Source organism: Dendrobates tinctorius, unplaced genomic scaffold (genome assembly GCF_039654945.1).
Source record: "Dendrobates tinctorius isolate UK_male_01 unplaced genomic scaffold, ASM3965494v1 ptg000111l, whole genome shotgun sequence".
NCBI classification, from domain to species: domain Eukaryota; kingdom Metazoa; phylum Chordata; class Amphibia; order Anura; family Dendrobatidae; genus Dendrobates; species Dendrobates tinctorius.
The window spans coordinates 390,239-409,981 of NW_027361779.1; the positions used below are offsets into that span (position 1 = coordinate 390,239).

A 19,743-nucleotide genomic window follows, 5' to 3' on the forward strand; every position below is an offset into this window, starting at 1 on the left:
AGGAAGGGAGGAGGAACGTGCGGCTGACGACGGCCGTTTCGCTCAATTGAGCTTCTACGGGTATATACCGGCTGCAAGGCATACACCTCTCCTGAGGAGGAGCCTATGTAAATCTCCCCCTTGCAGGGGTTGTACAACTTTTTCCAGCCTAGCAAAAGCTAATACTCATGGATCGCCTTCACGACATTCCCTAATATGATTTATAATCTGGGGATGAAGAAATTGATTTATAGTCTTCTATAAATCTGACATATAAAAGGCAAATTGTTTTGCCAATGTAAAAGTATCTACAAGGGCAAAATAACACAGAAACTACATGATCCGTTTTGCATGAAATAAAATCCAAAATGTTATGGGATATTGATCCTATCTTTCAAGTGTACCCAGCGTTTATGATCTTCTGATCATTCGGTGTGCACCCAAAGTATTGGCTCACCTGGCGGGTCATGGCTCATTGAACTATAGCGCACCGTTATCAGTTGGCACTTTGGTTTCCCTGCGGTGCAGTCTGCTTTTGCTTTTGTTTTTACTCCTATGCATATCTTTTTTGTTGCTTTATTATCTATACATGTTCATTGGGATCTATTTTCTGCACCGCCTGTTGGTTCACTCTGTTACCATGTATCATCCATTGTATGTCATAGCTTAATTGCTAACTGACACATTGATGATTTTGTAATTTAAGGAACTTCTTCTGTCCGGCATGCCGGAAATAGACGTGAATGATTGGATCAAGAATACCGAATATACTAGTGGTTATGATAAAGATGATCAAGTAATTAAGGTAAATCTCTTACTTCTCAAATTGACAGGTCTGTATATTTTGAAACCCATGTATTCCATTACGTGATGTTGGCTGTCGCACATTCAGTGAGATTAACGTCCTCACCCATAGGTATCATACAACACAGGTATTGTATACTCGGGGTGGGGAGTGTGTGTCGGATTTCCTTTGGAACATAGAGGTTTTATTTTGTTGTGTTGGATTTCATATAAATCTGACATGTGAAGACTAAGACCATTGTCCCCTAGAAGGACAGTCTAAATGGGCGAAAATGTACCATAATGGAATATGTGGATAGGATGTATTATCCTGTATGTTACTTTATCCGAGGGGTTTTTCTTCTAATTTAACACTTTTTTTTGTTTGTTTCTAGTGGTTCTGGGAGGTTGTACAAGAATTAACACAGGAAGAGAGAGTATTACTTTTGCAATTTGTAACAGGCAGGTATGCACGACCCTACCGTTAGGATTTATATATAGAAGTTATGCTAAATGTAAAGTTTACTGTTAAAGGAGGTTTCCAGGACTAAACTATTGATGATCTATGCTTTGGGTAGATGATCAATATGAGATTGTTGGGGGTCCGGCTCTCGGTACCCTCACAGATCAGCTGAAAACAACCAGTACTCCTGCAGTGGCCAGATATAAATGATGTATTGGGGGAATACAGCTGCTAAGTATGTTGCTTAGTGCTACTAACCCCTTTTAAATTCTCATGAAACCACAAATTTACACATTCCGGAACTTGCTCTGACATGGTCAGTAGTGGTTGTCACGTTTACAATTTTTTTTTGTTTGTATATGTGTGGCAATAGTGGTGGTGGATGGATTATGCATTTTCTGATCAAAGAATGTTAACTAAGCACCTCACATTATTTGTATGTACTGTTAAAACTAGAAGTTTACATACACTATATAAAAACACATATGCATGTTTTTCTCAATATCCGACATGAAATCAGAATAAACCTTTCCCGTTTTAGGTCAATTTGGATTACCATAATTACTAATATTTGCCAAATGCCAGAATAATGAGAGAGAGACTGTTTTATGGCATTTTTATTACTTACTGCAAAGTCAAAAGTTTACATACACTAAGATTACTATAGATTTTTATCCCTTTATGCCCCCGGAGCTTTTTTTCAGTTTTGCGTTTTCGTTTTTCGCTCCTTCTTCCCAGAGCCATAACTTTTTTATTTTTCCGTCAATATGGCCATGTGAGGGTTTGTTTTTTGCGGGACGAGTTGTGCTTTTGAACGACATCATTGGTTTTACCATGTCGTGAACTAGAAAATGGGGACAAAGTTCCAAGCCAATCAAAAAAAGTGTGGGATCGCCCTTTTTTTTGGCAATTTCATTGCACTTGGAATTTTTTTTCCGTTTTCTAGTTGTGCAACGCTTCATCAGTAATACTCGTTTTGGGGGTGGGGATAGTCCCGGTGCACTTTCATTGTGCGATGTGCACAGCTACCGCGCACGCTCTTTGTTGCCGACTCAGATCAGTAGTAACGAGCTTGCAAGACAGAAGTACCTGGTGTGCAGAGACCAGTGCCGCTCCCGCAAGATAGGGATCTGGATTAAAATTGACCCCCCCCCGGACCACCCTTTTAAAAGGTGAAAAATGTAATGATCCTACTTTTTATGTTTTGTCTACATGAGAAAAACTTGACACTATATATATTATAGCTGAGTGTATTTATGTGTGTGTATGTATGAAGTCATATCCACTCCACATAGCCCCGCCCACTGGCAGCTGGAGAGTGGGGTTGCAGAGGGAATGTGTGGTACGCAAGTGGAGAGCGGGGCTGTGGAGGGAGAGCGTGATGGCGGATAGAGAACAGGGCTGTTAAGGGAGAGAGCGGGGCGTTGGTGGAGAGCTGAGCTGCTGAGGGAGAAAGCCGGATGGCCAGTGGAGACAGGGACTGAGGAGGGAAAGCGTGGGACAGCAAGTGGAAAACGGGGCTGTGGAGGGAGAGAGTGGGACGGCCAGTGGAGACACAGGGGTTATTGAGGGAGAGAGCAGGACTGTGGAGGGAGAGAGTGGAACAGTCAGTGGAGAGCAGGGCTGCGGTGGGAGATTGCAGGGGATGGCCAGTAGAGACGGGCTGCTGAGGGAGAGAGCGGGATGGCCAGTGGAGAGAGAGCGGGACGGCCAGTGGAGAGAGCGGGGTTGCGGAGGGAGAATGTGGGACGGTGATTGGAGAGTGGGGCTGCGGAAAGAGAGAGCGCGTGACGGTGGATGGAGAGTTGGTCTGCGGAGGGAGACAGCGGGACTGCAGAGCCAAAACTGGGCTGCTGAGGGAGAGAGTGGGGCGGCCAGTAGAGACAGGTTTCTACTGAGGGAGAGAGCAGGACGGTGGATGGAGTGCGGGGCTGCTGAAGTAGAATGCGGGACGGCGTTTGGATAGCTGGGCTTCGGAGGGAGAGAGCGGGACGGCGAATGGAGAGTGGGTCTGCGGAGGGAGAGAGCGGGACGGCGAATGGAGAGTGGGTCTGCGGAGGGAGAGAGCGGGACGGCAGTTAGTTAATACGCTCGGGCAATGCTGGGCTCTTCAGCTAGTATATAATATATATGTGTATATTTGTGTTTAAGCACCCCTAGTCATAATTACTGTTATTGTTAACATTTCAACAAGTTGAAGATGAAATGATATCTAAAAGGCCTAATGTTACAGATAACACATTTCCTTTTTATTTTAGGCAAGAAAAATACATATATTCTTCTTTTAGATTTTAAAAATTACATAAAGGATCATCTCTCTCCATTTATATTTATATTATAGAGAGGGAGAGATCTAGATATATGTAAGTAATATAAAAACAGCTCTGCCAATTGTTGGCCATGAGACCCTTGAATGAAATAAAACTAGTTTCAGCTTCCTAATGGTTAAATGTATTTCTTTATGTCTCTATTAACAAATATATCTGCCTAGCTCTTCAGCTTCAGTGTATTTCTGTGTTTCTCCATTATGATTTCATCTCCGTCTAAGCATAGCTTTAGTGCCACTTCAGCGACAAAAAATCAAACATTCCATCCCCTGACTGCACACCATAAAATGAATTCAATGGATATGGTAAAACAAATGCCTCTATGATTGCAGCTTTTAAGCTTGCTGGATGTCTTTAAGAAGAGCGGAGAGGTCTTTGTCTCCTGCTGTATATGCGCCGTACAGTCATAATAGAGTAGCTTGAGCTGTGATGGCTGGATTGTGTCTCCTGCGGTATATCTGCCTTGCAGTAATATTGGAGTGGCTGGAATTCTGATACTTGTATTGTTTATGAAGCAGTATTGTGGTATGGATATGCATCACTGCAAAGCGTTCCATAAATCCCATACAAAGGAGTCTTACATCTTACCTTTTCCTAACTGCTTAAAATGGACACTTGCCTACAGTAATTCCTATCGCTTCCAGAAAAATGCTGATGGTTAATATGATTTATCAAGTAGTCATGTTGCTGCAATCTGCTGAAGAATAATGACCTATAAAAATGATTTTTTTTTCCAAATGTAGAATATCTGTATTCAGTAAAGCTCTGGTAGACCACTACGATATGTAGGGTTGTATTCCTTCTAAACCTTACATCGGCTGCTGTACAACAATATGACATTTTATTTTAAACATAGATTATAGTTGTGTCTATAAAAGTGAAATGCAGCCAAAAGGCAACAGCAACAGAAAGTGTAAATCACACAATATATTTCGTGCTCTCTTCTCACCTAAGCCTTTTGGGGATGAAAGATTCAGTTAAAAATTTTGATGGATGTTTTGCCATATAGTAAAGCCTTTCATTGTGTTTTCCTTAAAAAAAATAAAATAAATGAAATATATATATATAACATGCCACCTAGATAAACACAGTATAAGGCAAAGCACATACAAAAACAAAGTGTGTGTATATTTATGTATGTATATATGTGTGTGTATGTATATATAGTGTATGTACATATACTGTGTGTGTGTACATATACAGTATATAATGTGTATGTACATATACTGTGTGTGCATGGTACCCCTCATCCCCCAGTCCTGGTATGCATGATACTCCCTCATCCCTATCCTGGTATGTATGGTCCCCTCACCCCCTATCCTGGTATGCATGGTAACCCTCATCCCCCAATCCTGGTATGCATGGTACCCCTCATCCCCCAATCCTGGTATGCATGGTCCTCTCACCCCCTATCCTGGTATGCATGGTACCCCTCATCCCCCAATCCTGGTATGCATGGTACTCCCTCATCCCTATCCTGGTATGTATGACCCCCTATCCTGGTATGCATGGTCCTCTCACCCCCTATCCTGGTATGCATGGTAACCCTCATCCCCCAATCCTGGTATGCATGGTACCCCTCATCCACCAATCCTGGTATGCATGGTACCCCTCATCCCCTAATCCTGGTATGCATGGTACCTCTCATCCCCCAATCCTGGTATGCATGGTACTCCCTCATCCCTATCCTGGTATGTATGATCCCCCTATCCTGGTATGCAAGTTCACCTCATCCCCCAATCCTGGTATGCATGGTACCCCTCATCCCCCAATCCGGGTATGCATGGTACCCCTCATCCCCCAATCCTGGTATGTATGGTCCCCTCACCCCCAATCCTGGTATGCATGGTACCCCTCATCACCCAATCCTGGAATGCATTGTACCCCTCACCCCCCCCTATCCTGCTATGCATGGTACCCCTCATCCCCCAGTCCTGGTATGCATGGTACCCTTCATCCCCCAATCCTGTTATGCATGGTACTCCCTCATCCCCCAATCCTGATAAGCATGGCCCTCTCACCTCCCCTATCCTGGTATGCATCGTCCTCTCACCTCCACTATCCTGGTTTGCATGGTCCCCTCACTTCTATTAAAACTACACACATACAAAAAAAACAAAAAACATTTATACTCACCCTTCTTTCCTGTGCTCCAGCGCTGTCACCACGTTCTGCTGGAGGCCGGAGGAGGAGTCTGGCGCCGGAGTACGCGCATGCCCATAGTGCTGTCCGGCGACATATTGCTGAAGAGACACTGCAAGTGTGTCTTCAGTAAAATGGCGCCGGATCGCACTGTGCACATGCGCAATTCCGGTCGCACTCCCTCCCCGGTCTCCAGCCGAAGAGAAGTTCCGCAGCAACGCTCCTCCCGGTCAGGTAAGTATGTAAGTATGGCGTCGGAGATGGCGGTATGCAGTGTGTACGGTACCGCCATCTCCGGAGCCATACACACTCCTCACCGCTGGCTGCCTCATTCTGTCTGGTGTCAGACTGCGCAGGCGCGTCGCGCTTGCGCTGTCTATAAAGGCTTCTGACAGAGTGGCGCTTACAGCGTTATATTATAGATACTCCCGGTATGATTTTGCATAAATACACATACAAGTGCTTTAATTAGCATTTTGGAGGTGACTGACTCCAGTTGAAGGGAGCCTTTCACCCGTTTTTCAGTCTCTCATTAAATGCCACCACTATTATCTAGTGCTGTACTGCATTCAGTAAATGTGTATATTGTCTCCTGACTCCCACCTGTATATACTTAAAAATACCATTTCAATTTCTCCTGTGCTGTATTTAAATAAGGATGATCTGGTCCAATGAGGATCATCGCTGCACGGTAGCATCACCGACCCAGGCTGGCGCACTTTGCTCAGCACTACTGAGGGTAGAGCAAAGGACATTGCTGCACTTACGCTGATAGACGTCATTCCAGCTCCGGCAAAAGTGTGCCTGCTATACTACTGTGCAGGTGCGAGATTGCGCTGCGCTATGTGGATGATGCAGAACACGTCATCCACATCAATCAGAGCCGGAAGACGGCGATTAGGCAAGAGGAGGCACAGACGAGCTAACAAGGATACTCATCGGATTTGACCGTCCTCTTATAGATACAGTATGGGAGCAATTCAAGTGGTATTGGGGTTATATGGGGGAGTCGGGAGCCAATATACACATTTGTGGGATGCAGTACAGGAGCAGATAAAGGTGGTGGTATTTGTTGAGAGACCCAAAAACCAGTGATGGAACTAAGTTCACCATATTTTGTCAGCTATTAACAAGTGGAAACAACGGAAAAATGTCAGGGTAAGAGTGCCGATGAGACATGGTCCCGTGTGGCCAGCATTGGGTCACTTACAACTTACGGGCTGACTTTCATTATTGGCAGAAACCACACAGGTCATTTGCAAGTTGAGGTAATAGCTGCAATTTTTGAAGGTCTTTTCAAGTAAATGCTTGTAATAAACGCTCTGCATTTGGTCTGTCACTTGCTTCATTTCTTAATTGACTGGGTTTCAATTTATTTGCTTCTTGTTTCCTACATTTGGTATAATTCTTTCAGATAGGTTCATGTTACACATGGGTTGCAGCAACAATAATATGCATTTATATCAACAGCTCATGTGCTACCATTATTACACGGTATCGGACATCTACATGTGTAATAAGTCATGGTTTATTTGTCATTTTGTTTAGTTCCAGAGTGCCTCATGGCGGTTTTGCATTTATCATGGGAGGAAGTGGGCTCCAAAATTTCACCATTGCCGCTGTGGCTTACACATCAAACCTGCTCCCAACCTCTAGTACATGGTATGTTCAGAAAGTCGCATCTTAAATTTCATGCAGACATTCATTCTGTATAGTTAAAGATTATTAAGACGATTATATTGCCATTGTGTTAGTGCTATTTTTCTTTTTTTGTCATCTATATATCATGTCACGTTGAAAGCATTCTCAGCCTAGTTCTCTTCAGCCCTGCTGGGCAGGATCTGAGACCCATAAAGTCCTGCCAGAAAATGAGCCAGCTTATGTGGGCTCATGCCTAGTTTTGTTTCAGATGGCTTTTTAAGTATGGATGTTAATTGTTCCTCCTTGCCAAGAGGAGACTGATGTATAGTTTTCTGGGAAAAGATTCAGTACGCCTTGCAATTAATGGCATCAGAACCTGCTGTTTTCTAGGCTTATGAGCCTAGAGAGAAGTTTCCGTCAATGATTGACAATGTCTGCGTGCCCCCTCCTACAGGGAAGGCTGTCAGTCATTGAAAAAGTCCGGTCGACAATTCTGGAATATCTGTTTTAGTAAATATAGATATAAGTCAGTTTGGAATGCTAAATAAGAATTAAAGAGAAAAATAATTAAAAAAAAAATCACACTTTTATTTAGAAAACTGGTTAAAATCCATCATCATGTCGGGGATAGGTAGGGAAGGAGACGATGGGATTTAATAATACATAACCGGTGATGATTATAAACACGCGGTGGTTCATGAGGCATCAACTGTTATATATTATTAAAACCTATTCTCTTCCCTACTCTTCCCTGAAAGCACAATGATAGATTTTAAAGAAACCCTGTCTGCATGATTTTGTAATATTTAAACAAAGATTATTATTATTTAACGATATGGCTGTAATGATGTTGTAATACTGATTACATTGATACTTTTGGTGAACAGATCCCTTTTGTAGTTATTCTTTAATTAGCAGAAAACTTCAAATGATGGTTAGATTTCAGTGTACAGGGGCTGGACTGTGCATTGGGTCTTCTCCCTGTCTGACATTCCTCAGCTCCTCCACCTGCCCTCTGGTCTTTGAATGACCTTCCTCCCATTTGAAATCTAACACCGGCGCCGTCATTGCCATGGAGAGCGCATGCACATATGTTAGTTTTCGGCTCAATGACGTATTTTAGAGACAACTGTGCATGCGTTACTTATGAAAGTGACCTCGATAATTTTATTATAGACCAGCCGGGAACGCAATCTGAGAGGTTGGAGAATCACAGACTGGAGGCAGGGAGAGGGACCTGGGAATCACAGACTGGAGGCGGGCAGATGGACCATGGAATCACAGACTAGAGGTGGGCAGAGGGGCCGGGAATCACATACTGAGGCGGGCAGAGGGGCCGGGGAATCACAGACTGGAGACGGGCAGAGGGGCCAGGGAATCACAGACTGGAGACGGGCAAAAGAGCCGGGGAATCGCAGAATAGACGTGGGCAAAGGAGTCAGGGAATCACAGACTGGAGGCGGGCAGAGGGGCTGGGGAATCACACATTGGAGGCGGGCAGAGGTGCTCGGGAATCACAGAGTGGAGGCAGGGAGACGGGCCTGACAATCACAGACTGGAGGCAGGCAGAGGGGCCGGAGAATCACAGAGTGGAGGTGAGTAGATGGGCCGAGTAATCACAGACTGGAGGCGGGCAGAGGGGTCGGGGAATCACAGACTGGAGACGGGCAGAGGGCTGGGGAATTACAAAAGAGGAGGAGAAGACCCAGTGGACAGTCTAGCCCCTGTACATCAAAATGTAATAAGCAGAAAACTTCATGTAATGATTAAAGAAGAACCTCAAAGCGTATTTCTTCTCCAAAGTTATCAATTTAAAAAGTATTACAGTGCCATTACAGCCATGTCTTTACTTAACCTGTTAGCAAGATTTTTGCAATGTAATCTTTCATCATTTTGAGGTGTGTTGTTTTGTTTTTTCCTTAAAATTAATGAATAAAAATGCAACAGATTTATATCTACAGTTTTGTCCAAAAATATTGACACCCCTGCAATTCTGTCAGATAATACTCAGTTTCTTCCTGAAAATGATTGCAAACACAAATTCTTTGGTATTATTACCTTCATTTAATTTGTCTTAAATGAAAAAACACAAAAGAGAATGAAGCAAAACATTGATCATTTCACACAAAACTCCAAAAATGGGCCAGACAAAAGTATTGGCACCCTCAGCCTAATACTTGGTTGCACAACCTTTAGCCAAAATAACTGCAACCAACCGCTTCCGGTAACCATCAATGAGTTTCTTACAATGCTCTGCTGGAATTTTAGACCATTCTTGTTTGGCAAACTGCTCTAGGTCCCTGATATTTGAAGGGTGCCTTCTCCAAGCTGCCATTTTTAGATCTCTCCACAGGTATTCTATTTAAATAGCGCCGCCCACTAGCTCCGCCCTGGCCCGCCTACCTCGTGTAGGCTCAAAAATCTAGCCCCCGGCTTTTCCGGCCTACTAGGCCGCAATTTGAATAGCGCCGCCCGCGCTATTGGCGCCGCCCCCTTGCCTTGGCGCCTCTCATCCTGACGAGACGCGCAATCCTAGTCTCGGGGGCCATATCCTTTTACCTCAGCCTGCTCTGGATGCGAGCTGGGAGGCGAGCATTCTGCTGGATACCAGGTAACACCGCAGGGCCACCGCTATTCCTCCCGGGGGACACAGCATAGGACCGGGTAAGCTGCATCTGCCCTCAGATTAAAGAACCCCTTCCCGGCACGTTCCCTGCAGCTGCAGCACACTCTGCCGTTAACCCATTCAGGAGCGCTATGTCTCAATCTAAGGAAGCGAAACGGGCTTCTAAAAAGCACACTGCATTTTTTACCGTGTGTACCTCTTGCAAGTCTGCCTTACCTAGTGCACATACTAATCCATTATGCACTGACTGCGACCCGGCCTGCGCCTCGACCTGCGCTCAATCGCCCCCTGCCGCCACTGCTGATGGGTCTACTTCGTTTAGTACCCCTGAGTGGGCTACGTCCCTGTCACGGTCGGTGGAGTCTCTGACCCAGGCTATATTCTCCCTCCGGGAGGGCTCTTTAAGCCAGAAGGCGTCCTTACCCCCTGAGGAAGGCTCTGGCGTCGAACGGGAACCGTCCACCAGCAGGGGCCGTGCTCGTTCAAGGGATGGTCGGGGCTCTAGAAAGCGGACCCATGACGCTTCCCCTAGCCCCATTCGCGCCTCTGCATCTGCGACTCCTGTTTCTCGCTCTCCCTCTCCTGGAATTCTCAGCGAGCACGATTCTGAATTTGATTCTGTCAGGTATGCCTCAGAATCCCCCAACTGATCAAGAGTCGCTTGATTCTCTTATAGAATCAGTTAACAGGATTCTGAAGTTGGATGAGGATAATGTTCCCGTTCCAGCACATTCTGTTTCACTTAAGAAAACCAAGCGTGCGCGCAGGTTACTTACCAGCCATCCGGACTTTAAGGAAGTTGTCCAGCAACATAGGGATCGTCCGCATAAGCGGTTCACAGGGCACAAGTCTACTCAGGCTAAATATCCTTTTGACCCAGACCTAATGAAAGATTGGTTACAGTCCCCTCCGGTGGACCCGCCTGTATCGCGTTTGGCTTCAAAAACGCTTCTGTCCGTGTCCGAGGGTTCCTCGATCAGAAACCCCTCCGATCTTCAAATTGACTACCTTGCCCGTTCAGTTTTTGAAGCTTCAGGAGCAGCGCTTTTTCCATCTTTCGTGGCAATTTGGGTCACGAAAGCAATGGCCGCTTGGGCAGAGGTCTTGATTACCTTCTTCCAGGACACCAATCTTCCTCCGGAAGCAACCACGGTCGCCAGGCAGATAATTCACGCAGCAGACTTTGTAGTGGACGCCTCTTTTGACGCCACCAATTGCGCTGCTCAAATTGCCGCTACGCAATCTCCATTAGAAGAGCCCTATGGCTCCGCGACTGGCGGGCGGATGCCACATCTAAAAGATCCTTCTCTCCCGTTTCAAACGGGTCGTCTTTTTGGAGAGAAACTAGATCAGCTCAATTCTGATGCTACCGTGAGAAAAAGTAAATTCCTCCCTCAACAAAAAGCTGCTCGGCCGTTTCGCAACCAACAGCTGACGCGCTTTCGTTCCATTTGGAACAACTCCGGTTGGTCATCCTCTACCTTCTCTTCTGGATCAAGTCCGTCTCCGCGCGGAGACAGAGGCTCCCAGGTCTCGTACGGACCTAACCGCCCTTGGAAACCCAGACCTAGGACTTCTGGTTCCAAAGGTCTCATAGATCTACCCAATGACTTGTTGCGGTATCCGGCGGATGCTGACAAAGTAGGCGGTCTCCTACTTTCCTTCAGACACACCTGGCTCGCGGTCGTCCACGACGAGTGGGTCAGGGAGCTGGTGTCCTCCGGATACAAGATAGAGTTCTCCGCTCCCCCTCCAACTCGCTTTTTCCTGTTCAGGCCCTCTTAAGGGACTGAGTCATCATTCCGGTCCCTCATCATGAGAGGTTCAGTGGATTTTATTCAAACCTTTTTGTGGTTCCAAAGAAAGACGGCACGATGCGACCCATTCTGGATCTCAAACTGTTAAATCAGTTTGTCAAGGTTCGGCGATTCCGAATGGAATCTCTCCGGTCAGTGGTCGCTTCCATGGAAAAGGAGAATTCCTAGCATCCATCGACATCAAGGACGCTTACCTTCACATTCCGATCTGCCCGTCTCACCAGCAGTTCCTGTGTTTTGCAATTCACGAGGAACACTTCCAGTTCGCGGCCTTGCCCTTTGGACTCGTTACTGCCCCCAGGGTCTTTCCCAAGGTCGTGGCGGCTGTCATGTCCATTCTCCACTCTCGGGGAGTAGTAGTGTTATCGTATCTCGACGACCTGCTCATCAAGGGTCCGTCCCTTTCAGCCTGCGAAGAATCTGTGGAGATAACAGTAAATACAGTTTCACGCCTGGGGTGGAAGATAAACTTCGCAAAGTCTTCCCCGAAACCGGCTCAACAAATTTCCTTTTTAGGAATGATCTTGGACACTTCCCGCGGGTTGGTCATTCTCCCTCCGGAAAAGACGCAAGCCTTACAACAGGCAGTGCGGACTCTTTCTCGTCCAGCTTCCCACTCCATTCGTTTCAGCATGACAGTTCTCGGGAAAATGGTGGCTGCCATGGAAGCAGTTCCGTTTGCACAGTTCCATCTCCGTTCCTTACAACACGCGTTGCTGTTAGCTTGGGACAAGAACCCGTTCTCCCTGGACCGTCGTATCCTTCTGTCCCTGCGGGTCAGGCAAGCCCTCAAGTGCTTGACTCTGAGGTCCTCCCTGAATCAAGGGAGGTCTTTTCTCCTAGTAAGATGGTTGGTAGTAACCACCGACGCAAGTCTTCTCGGCTGGGGTGCGGTCTTTCATCACCACATGGCACAGGGTCATTGGTCAACCCGAGAATCGCATCTCCCCATCAACATTTTGGAGATATGAGCGATCAGATTTGCTCTACGGAGTTTCCACCATCTCCTCGCAGGTCACCCCATCAGGATCCAATCAGACAACGCCACGGCTGTAACGAATATAAACCGCCAGGGAGGTACCCGGAGCAGGATGGCCATGCACGAAGTGAGTCACATCCTCCATTGGGCCAAGACCAACCATTCATCCATCTCAGCAATTCACATCCCCGGCGTAGAAAATTGGGTGGCAGATTTTCGCAGTCGCCAAGGCATTGCCTCAGGAGAGTGGTCTCTTCATCCAGAAGTCTTTCACCAGATCTGTCTTCGTTGGGGGACTCCGGACGTGGACCTCATGGCCTCCAGGCTAAACAACACGGTGTCTCGGTTCATTGCCCGATCGCGCGATCCATGCGTTCTGCCATGGCACCGGTTCCGGCTTCCATACATCTTTCCCCCTCTTCCCTTGCTTCCGAGGGTCATCAAGAAGATCAGAGCGGAGGGGGTACCAGTGATCCTAGTCACGCCAGATTGGCGGCGCCGAGCATGGTATGCGGAACTAGTACAGCTAGTCGCCGACGTCCCCTGGCGACTTCCAGATCGCTCGGATCTGCTTTCTCAGGGCCCGATTTACCACCAGAACTCCGGGGCCCTGTCTTTGACGGCATGGCCGTTGAATCCTGGATTTTAGCACAGGCTGGATTCTCTCTCGACGTCATCTCCACCATGATTAGTGCTAGGAAGCCCGTATCCAGATGTATCTATCACCGCACCTGGAAAATCTTTTTTTCATTGTGCAAGGATCATGGACATTCCCCTCTGGTGTTCTCCATTCTGGGCATATTGGAGTTTCTTCAATCCGGACTAAAATCAGGCCTCACGCTTAGCTCGCTCAAGGGCCAAATTTCGGCCTTGTCAGTGCTTTTCCAACAAAGAATAGCCACCAAACCTCAGGTCAAGACGTTTATTCAAGGAGTCTCCCATGTGGCGCCTCCTTATAGAAGGCCATTAGAACCATGGGACTTTAACCTGGTTCTTGGGGCCTTACAAGAGGATCTCTTTGAACCACTGCAGGACGTGTCATTGACCATCCTCTCTTGGAAAGTGGTCTTTCTAGTAGCAATTACGTCAATCAGACGATTTTCGGAATTGGCAGCTCTGTCCTGCCGTTCTCCGTTCCTGAATTTTCATCAGGACAAGGTCGTTCTCAGAAAGTCCCCATCCTTCCTGCCCAAGGTCGTTTCCTCTTTCTATCTCAATGAGGAAATTGTTTTGCCTTCCTTTTGTCTGGCGCCAGTCCATCGCATTGAGAAGGCCCACCACACCCTGGATGTGGTTAGGGCGCTGAGACGGTACATCTCGCGGACGGCTCCCTTCCGCAAGTCAGATGCCCTATTCATACTTCCTGAGGGGCATAGGAAGGGCCTAGCTGCATCCAAAGCAACTCTAGCCAGGTGGATTCGCTCAGCGATTCACGAATCCTACCGTGTCAGGAATGCGCCTGTCCCATTGGGGATTAAGGCGCACTCTACCCGGTCAGTGGGTGCTTCTTGGGCCATTCGGCACCAGGCCTCGGCAGAACAGGTCTGCAAGGCTGTGACTTGGTCCAGTCTGCATACCTTTTCAAAACATTACCAAATTCATTCTCAGGCCTCTGCAGATGCAGCTCTCGGCAGACGCATCCTGCAATCGGCAGTACCTCAGTCTTAACTCAGAGGTACATGGGGTATTAGCAGATGTATGCTCCCCACCCAGGAACTGCTTTAGGATGTCCCACTGTCTGTGTCCCCCAATGAGGCGTAGGAGAAATAGGGATTTTTGTGTACTCACCGTAAAATCCTTTTCTCCAAGCCATTCATTGGGGGACACAGCACCCGCCCTGTTTAGCCTACTGGCTCATTTGTAGCATTCTTAGGTTTTGGCATAGTTCGTTATTGTTGACTGCTTAAGCTCCTACTGCTTTTTTCACTGAACTGGAGATATCTCATCCAGCTACGGGGTGTATGCTGCAGGGGAGGAGTTAACTTTTTTCTGGTTTGCTTAGTGTTCTCCTAGTGTCAGCATAACACCCACTGTCTCTGTGTCCCCCAATGAATGGCTCGGAGAAAAGTATTTTACAATGAGTACACAAAAATCCCTATTTTACCTAACGTTGGCTTTGCTGGTTTATGTCTTTCAGCATCAATATGCTTAAATTGCCCGAATACCCGAGTAAGGAAACCCTTAAGGACAGGCTTCTTGTGGCATTGCACTGCGGAAGCTACGGTTACACAATGGCATAATGAAGGAAGAAAAAGTCATTTGACTACTGATGCGCAATTCAGAGTGGCAGAACCAATTTAAAAATCTGTCAAGAGGAAAACAACGCTAGATACTGCCCACGGGCAGGGCTGACTTTCAAAGATTTGTAAAGTACCTATTTTCTCCCAGATTAAGTGTTTGTGTGGATGTTTGATTCGAAAAGGAGAAAAAGAAATAAGATGGTCTTAGCCATGGCATCACGATTTTCTGATTACGTCCAGAGAAACGTGCTGCAATTTACAAGGGAGGAAAACATTTGAGTTTTAGGCCAGTTTTTATATGTTCAGGTTTTGTGGTGTGTTTAAATACTCTATCAGTTCTTCTTTTAATCTGTTTTATTGTTTTTTATTAAAGATAATTCATTCATTCATCTGTTGTAAAGTCCGCAGCTGTAATTGTCTGTTCTCTGCACTTCTACCATTTCAGTGTACATATGCTGTAAAAGTGAATTGTTTTGTAATCCTACCCTGCCATTTCCAAAGTTATACCTTTTTAATTTAGTTTATAACCAGTTTAGTTGTGTCGTTCAGTTTCCCCATAAGTTATTAAGCTTCTGATCTGATTTTCATTTTATAGCTGACCAGGAAATGGACCGTCATGTTCTCATGTTTTACTTTGGTGTGTCCTTTTACTATTACATGTTTTAGTCTTTGTTTTTCAATTTAGACCTTTTGTTGCTCAAAAGTATCTAAAATGTATTTTTGTACAAAATGGACTTACAAAAATAAAGTATTTTATAAATAAATGCATTTAATACACTGTCACAATATCGAGATGCATTTTCTATGGGTCTTAGCGCCCACGACAGATCATTAATGTTGTACTGCAGATCACAAATCATTGGAAACAACCAAATGTTTCTTAATTGAAAAGATAAGAGCAGTAGCATGAAGCTTAACTCATATTAAATGGAGAGGATAATCGGTGTGAACACGATACATTGAAGTGGTCATTATATGGCCATGCTAATAAAGAAACCGCGACTAGCCTACGCACCGTTCTTTTGGTTCCAAATCAAAGCTTTCGATGGCAGTAATAATACAATATTGTGTGTGTTAGCACATTTTATTGGCTGCCCTCAAGCAAAATACCTATTGCATTGATTTCTGAAAAGTTTTTCTTCATTGTTCAAAAATCTGCTCTTTCATATTAGGAAGAATCTCGATTTCTGTCTGATACAAACATTTATTGCTGAAGCTAAAATATGAGAAGATCTTGGCAAGTCATTTTCATACATAAAATTAGAAAAGCCAGGTCAAATGAGAAATTGTTAATTTCGAGCTGACATATAATTTGGATTTCGTCTGGAAAAAAAAAGCTCTGATTTATAAATGCAGGCGGTTTAATATCTTCCTGAAAATCCCAGGAGTGACTTTCTGCCTCTCTCTTTGCTAAATACAGACTCTAAACTGAGATAACATGTCCAGACAGCAATTGTAGTTCGTCAAGCTGATAACCATTGCATTGAGGGGAAATTCATGCAGTAAGAACCCAATTAGATAAATAGGAATAGAACAGTAGATAAAAGCTGAATATTATTGCTCAGGATTTCATTTCAGAGAGTCTAATGCACTATAGCTGCTTTTTAATGGCAGGCTGCATTAATTGAGAGCAGGAATAATTTGTGGTTTTCCAAACAATGAGACATTTGCATATAGCTATTACAAGGTTACAGAGAATAAAACTTGCTAATTGTCATCTGTTACAGTAGTTCTATACCAAAATCATGATACTTATTGGCTTTATTTTTCTATTTTTTAAAATGAAATTGTTAAAGAGAATCTGTCAGGATCAACCCTGGTAAGCTGTTTGTATGAGCATGTAGGTCATAGGAAGCTGAATAAAAATCCTTGATGTGTCATATGATGTTTTGTTCCAGAGAAATCCATTTTTCTTATATACAAATGAGCTAAGATCTCTAGGCATTGATCTACCTGATAATCTTTCTCCACAGTTTATTTTAAATGAAAGGGTATGTTGCCAGTGTGAGACATGTAATGATTGACACTTGGCTCTTATAATCACGCACAGCTCTGCATAGACATCAGAGCTAACAGTAAAAGAGAAGTGAAGTTTGCCTCATTGCAAACATTTGTTGCAAAGCTGTCATCTCTGCTGCTAAGCTGTGTCTGATTATAACTAACATAGTACAGCAGAGTTTAGAGTTGTCTTCTCAGAATGCTGTCAGCTCTCCTGTACTGCCCTTCTCTCATACTAGCTGTCTGTGAGATGGAAGCTGAAACTCTGAGAGCACTGCCGATGTGACTGTAAGGAGACAAACTTCTGCTGTACACAGTTAGCACTGCTGTACTGTGAAAATTCTGATCTCACTGCAGAGCTGTGTGTGAGTATGAGGGCAAAATGGCAGTCATTTCATATCTCACACTGGTAACTCCCCCTATTATTTAAAATAAGCTCTGGAGGCAGATTTTTAGGTAGATCTGTGTCAAGCCCATAGAACGTAAAAGCTTTTTTGCATACAAGAAAAATGTGGAATTCTCTGCAACAAGACATCTTGACATCTGCAATATCATTTTATCCAGCTTTATACAACCTGCATGCCCATATAGAACATTTAGGAAAGTTTATTCTACTGACAGATTCCTTTTAACACCTTTACAACATTTGACACCTATTTGTCATAGTCGGATACCAGTTCCCTACCGATGACGTATAGGTACATCATGGCAATCGTATGTGGCACAAGAACTGTACTAGCACGATCGCCGCCTGGAGCTCGGCTTACGTGATGACCGAACCCTGGCTGTTACTGCTAAGCTGTAACTGCCTCCAGCTGTTTAACTCCTAAATACCACCAAAGTTGCGCTCTGTAACACTATAGCATGCAAACATGAATTATATGAAATTGGAATTGCATGACTGCTCTAGAAAATATAAAAAAATTAAGATACTTGGCGCATAAATTGGCCATTTCATGTATGCCAAGCAGCCACAAGGTGATCCTCTTTTATTGGAAACTAATTTAATGTGATTCCTCTCCTGGACTGATAGCCTACATTTTGTATGGATAGGCGATCCTGGTGTGATTAAAACCATCAAAGGCTGATGGGTGGAGTGCTAGGTCAGAGACGTACACAAATATCAATGATTGACCATCGCTTCCAAATAGAACAGTGTGAATAGGTGCATACTAAGTGTAGCCATCTCCATATATAACTCTATAATGCTATGACATGCAAACATGAAATATATGAAAATTGAATTGTATTACTGCTCTAAAAATTAGGAAAATTAGAAGATACTATGTACACAAATATCAAAGAGTGGCCGTCTCTGTAACTGCACCCCTGGCCCTGACTGACAGCCGGCTGCAATTCAGAGGAAGTGTTGGTCAGGGCCAAGGTCACGGTTACAGCCGCCGCTCTGCTTTCTCAGATCGAGGACTAAACCAGCATCGGTGTAACTGAAACCAGATGTTGAGGGAGAAAATAAAGTTCATTTTCTCTCTGCAGCGTTTCATCTACATGCAGATGCTGGGAAGGTTAGTAACGCTATTAACCTGCAGATTAACTCTACATCTTCAGGTAATAGTTTTTTTTCTGGTGACCGGTTCCCTTTAAAAAACATGCATGCAGAAGGATGTGGGCATCGTGGAGGACAACGGCCGTTTCACATCAAACTACACGTCAACGGGTCCTGGTGTCCAGGACCCGTTGTAGCGCAGTTTGACACAACAGAGGTCGTCTGCCACACTGCCTGCATTCTCATGCATTCAAGTGTTTTACCATTTATTATGTATCGCTGTACTGTAGATTTGGTATTGCTGTAATTGCACCAACCCGAAGAATAGATTCATCTAATCACTTACACTGCATGAAGAGCGGCATAAAAAACTAAATAAAACCAATTATTTACCTGCTGTTGATTTGTTTATTATTCCTCCCTAACATTGCAGTAAGGCTCAACTCACATTTATCCTGCTCTTTGTTGAGCGCTGACATCAGGGTTTTCGTGTAAATCTCTGCAATATGTTATTCAGATGGAACCTTTGACTGAAGATTCACTATAATGAGTTAGATGAATACACGGTGGCCTATGATCCAGCGGTGGCTGTCTCAGAGGCCAGATGGAGTCGAGAGTAATGCTGCTTCTGCCTCATTATATTGATTGGATCTGTTGGGGGTTTCATCTTAATCATGTCTTTCAAAGATTTAGATGGAAAGCCCCGATGCAAGTGCTCAACGTACTGTAGAGCCAAGGATAAACATGGTTCAAAATGTTATGTAAAATAATGCCAAGAAAAGCTTCAACTCTATCGGCAAAAAAAAGTGATCCCCCACTCATGTCTGTCATCTGTAAATGGAAATATAGGGGTCTTGTTACTAGGATGGAAAAGTGCTATGGCTCCTTGCTCCCCAAAAGAAATCCAGCAAATTCTGCGCTACCAAATACAAATGCCCCCTCCTTTCTGACCTCCAGTGTGCCTAAACCACATTTAACATCTACATGTTTGGCATTTCTGTAGTGATGAGAGCTCGTCTAATTTACATGTGTGTGTATCTAGAAGTACAACTGGGCATAATGTATGAGCACTACAATGTACTTGGTTCTACAATGTATGGGCACTACAACATACAGGGCACTGCAAAGTACGTAACTACAATGGCAGATTTGCAAATTTCACTCAGCAACATCCATTGCTCATTTCTTGAAAACACCTATGAATGCTAAATCATCACTACACCTGTAGATAAATTCCCACAGGG

The 19,743-nt window shown here is 44.7% G+C and overlaps 1 protein-coding gene across 4 annotated transcripts in view; it reads left to right on the plus strand.

The window, feature by feature from the left end:
* Positions 1–15,783, plus strand: part of HACE1 (HECT domain and ankyrin repeat containing E3 ubiquitin protein ligase 1) — a 124,617-nt gene extending 108,834 nt beyond the window's left edge. For 2 of the 4 annotated variants that reach the window (XM_073589491.1, XM_073589494.1), the window contains exons 21-24: positions 686–784; positions 1,158–1,228; positions 7,243–7,356; positions 14,895–15,783. In XM_073589491.1, the coding sequence (XP_073445592.1) occupies positions 686–784; positions 1,158–1,228; positions 7,243–7,356; positions 14,895–14,997 (387 nt within the window). In that variant the 3' untranslated portion in view covers positions 14,998–15,783. The remainder of the gene's footprint in view (positions 1–685; positions 785–1,157; positions 1,229–7,242; positions 7,357–14,894) is intronic. The other 2 variants (XM_073589490.1, XM_073589493.1) reach the window with 1 other exon arrangement.
* Positions 15,784–19,743: the final 3,960 nt, after the last annotated feature.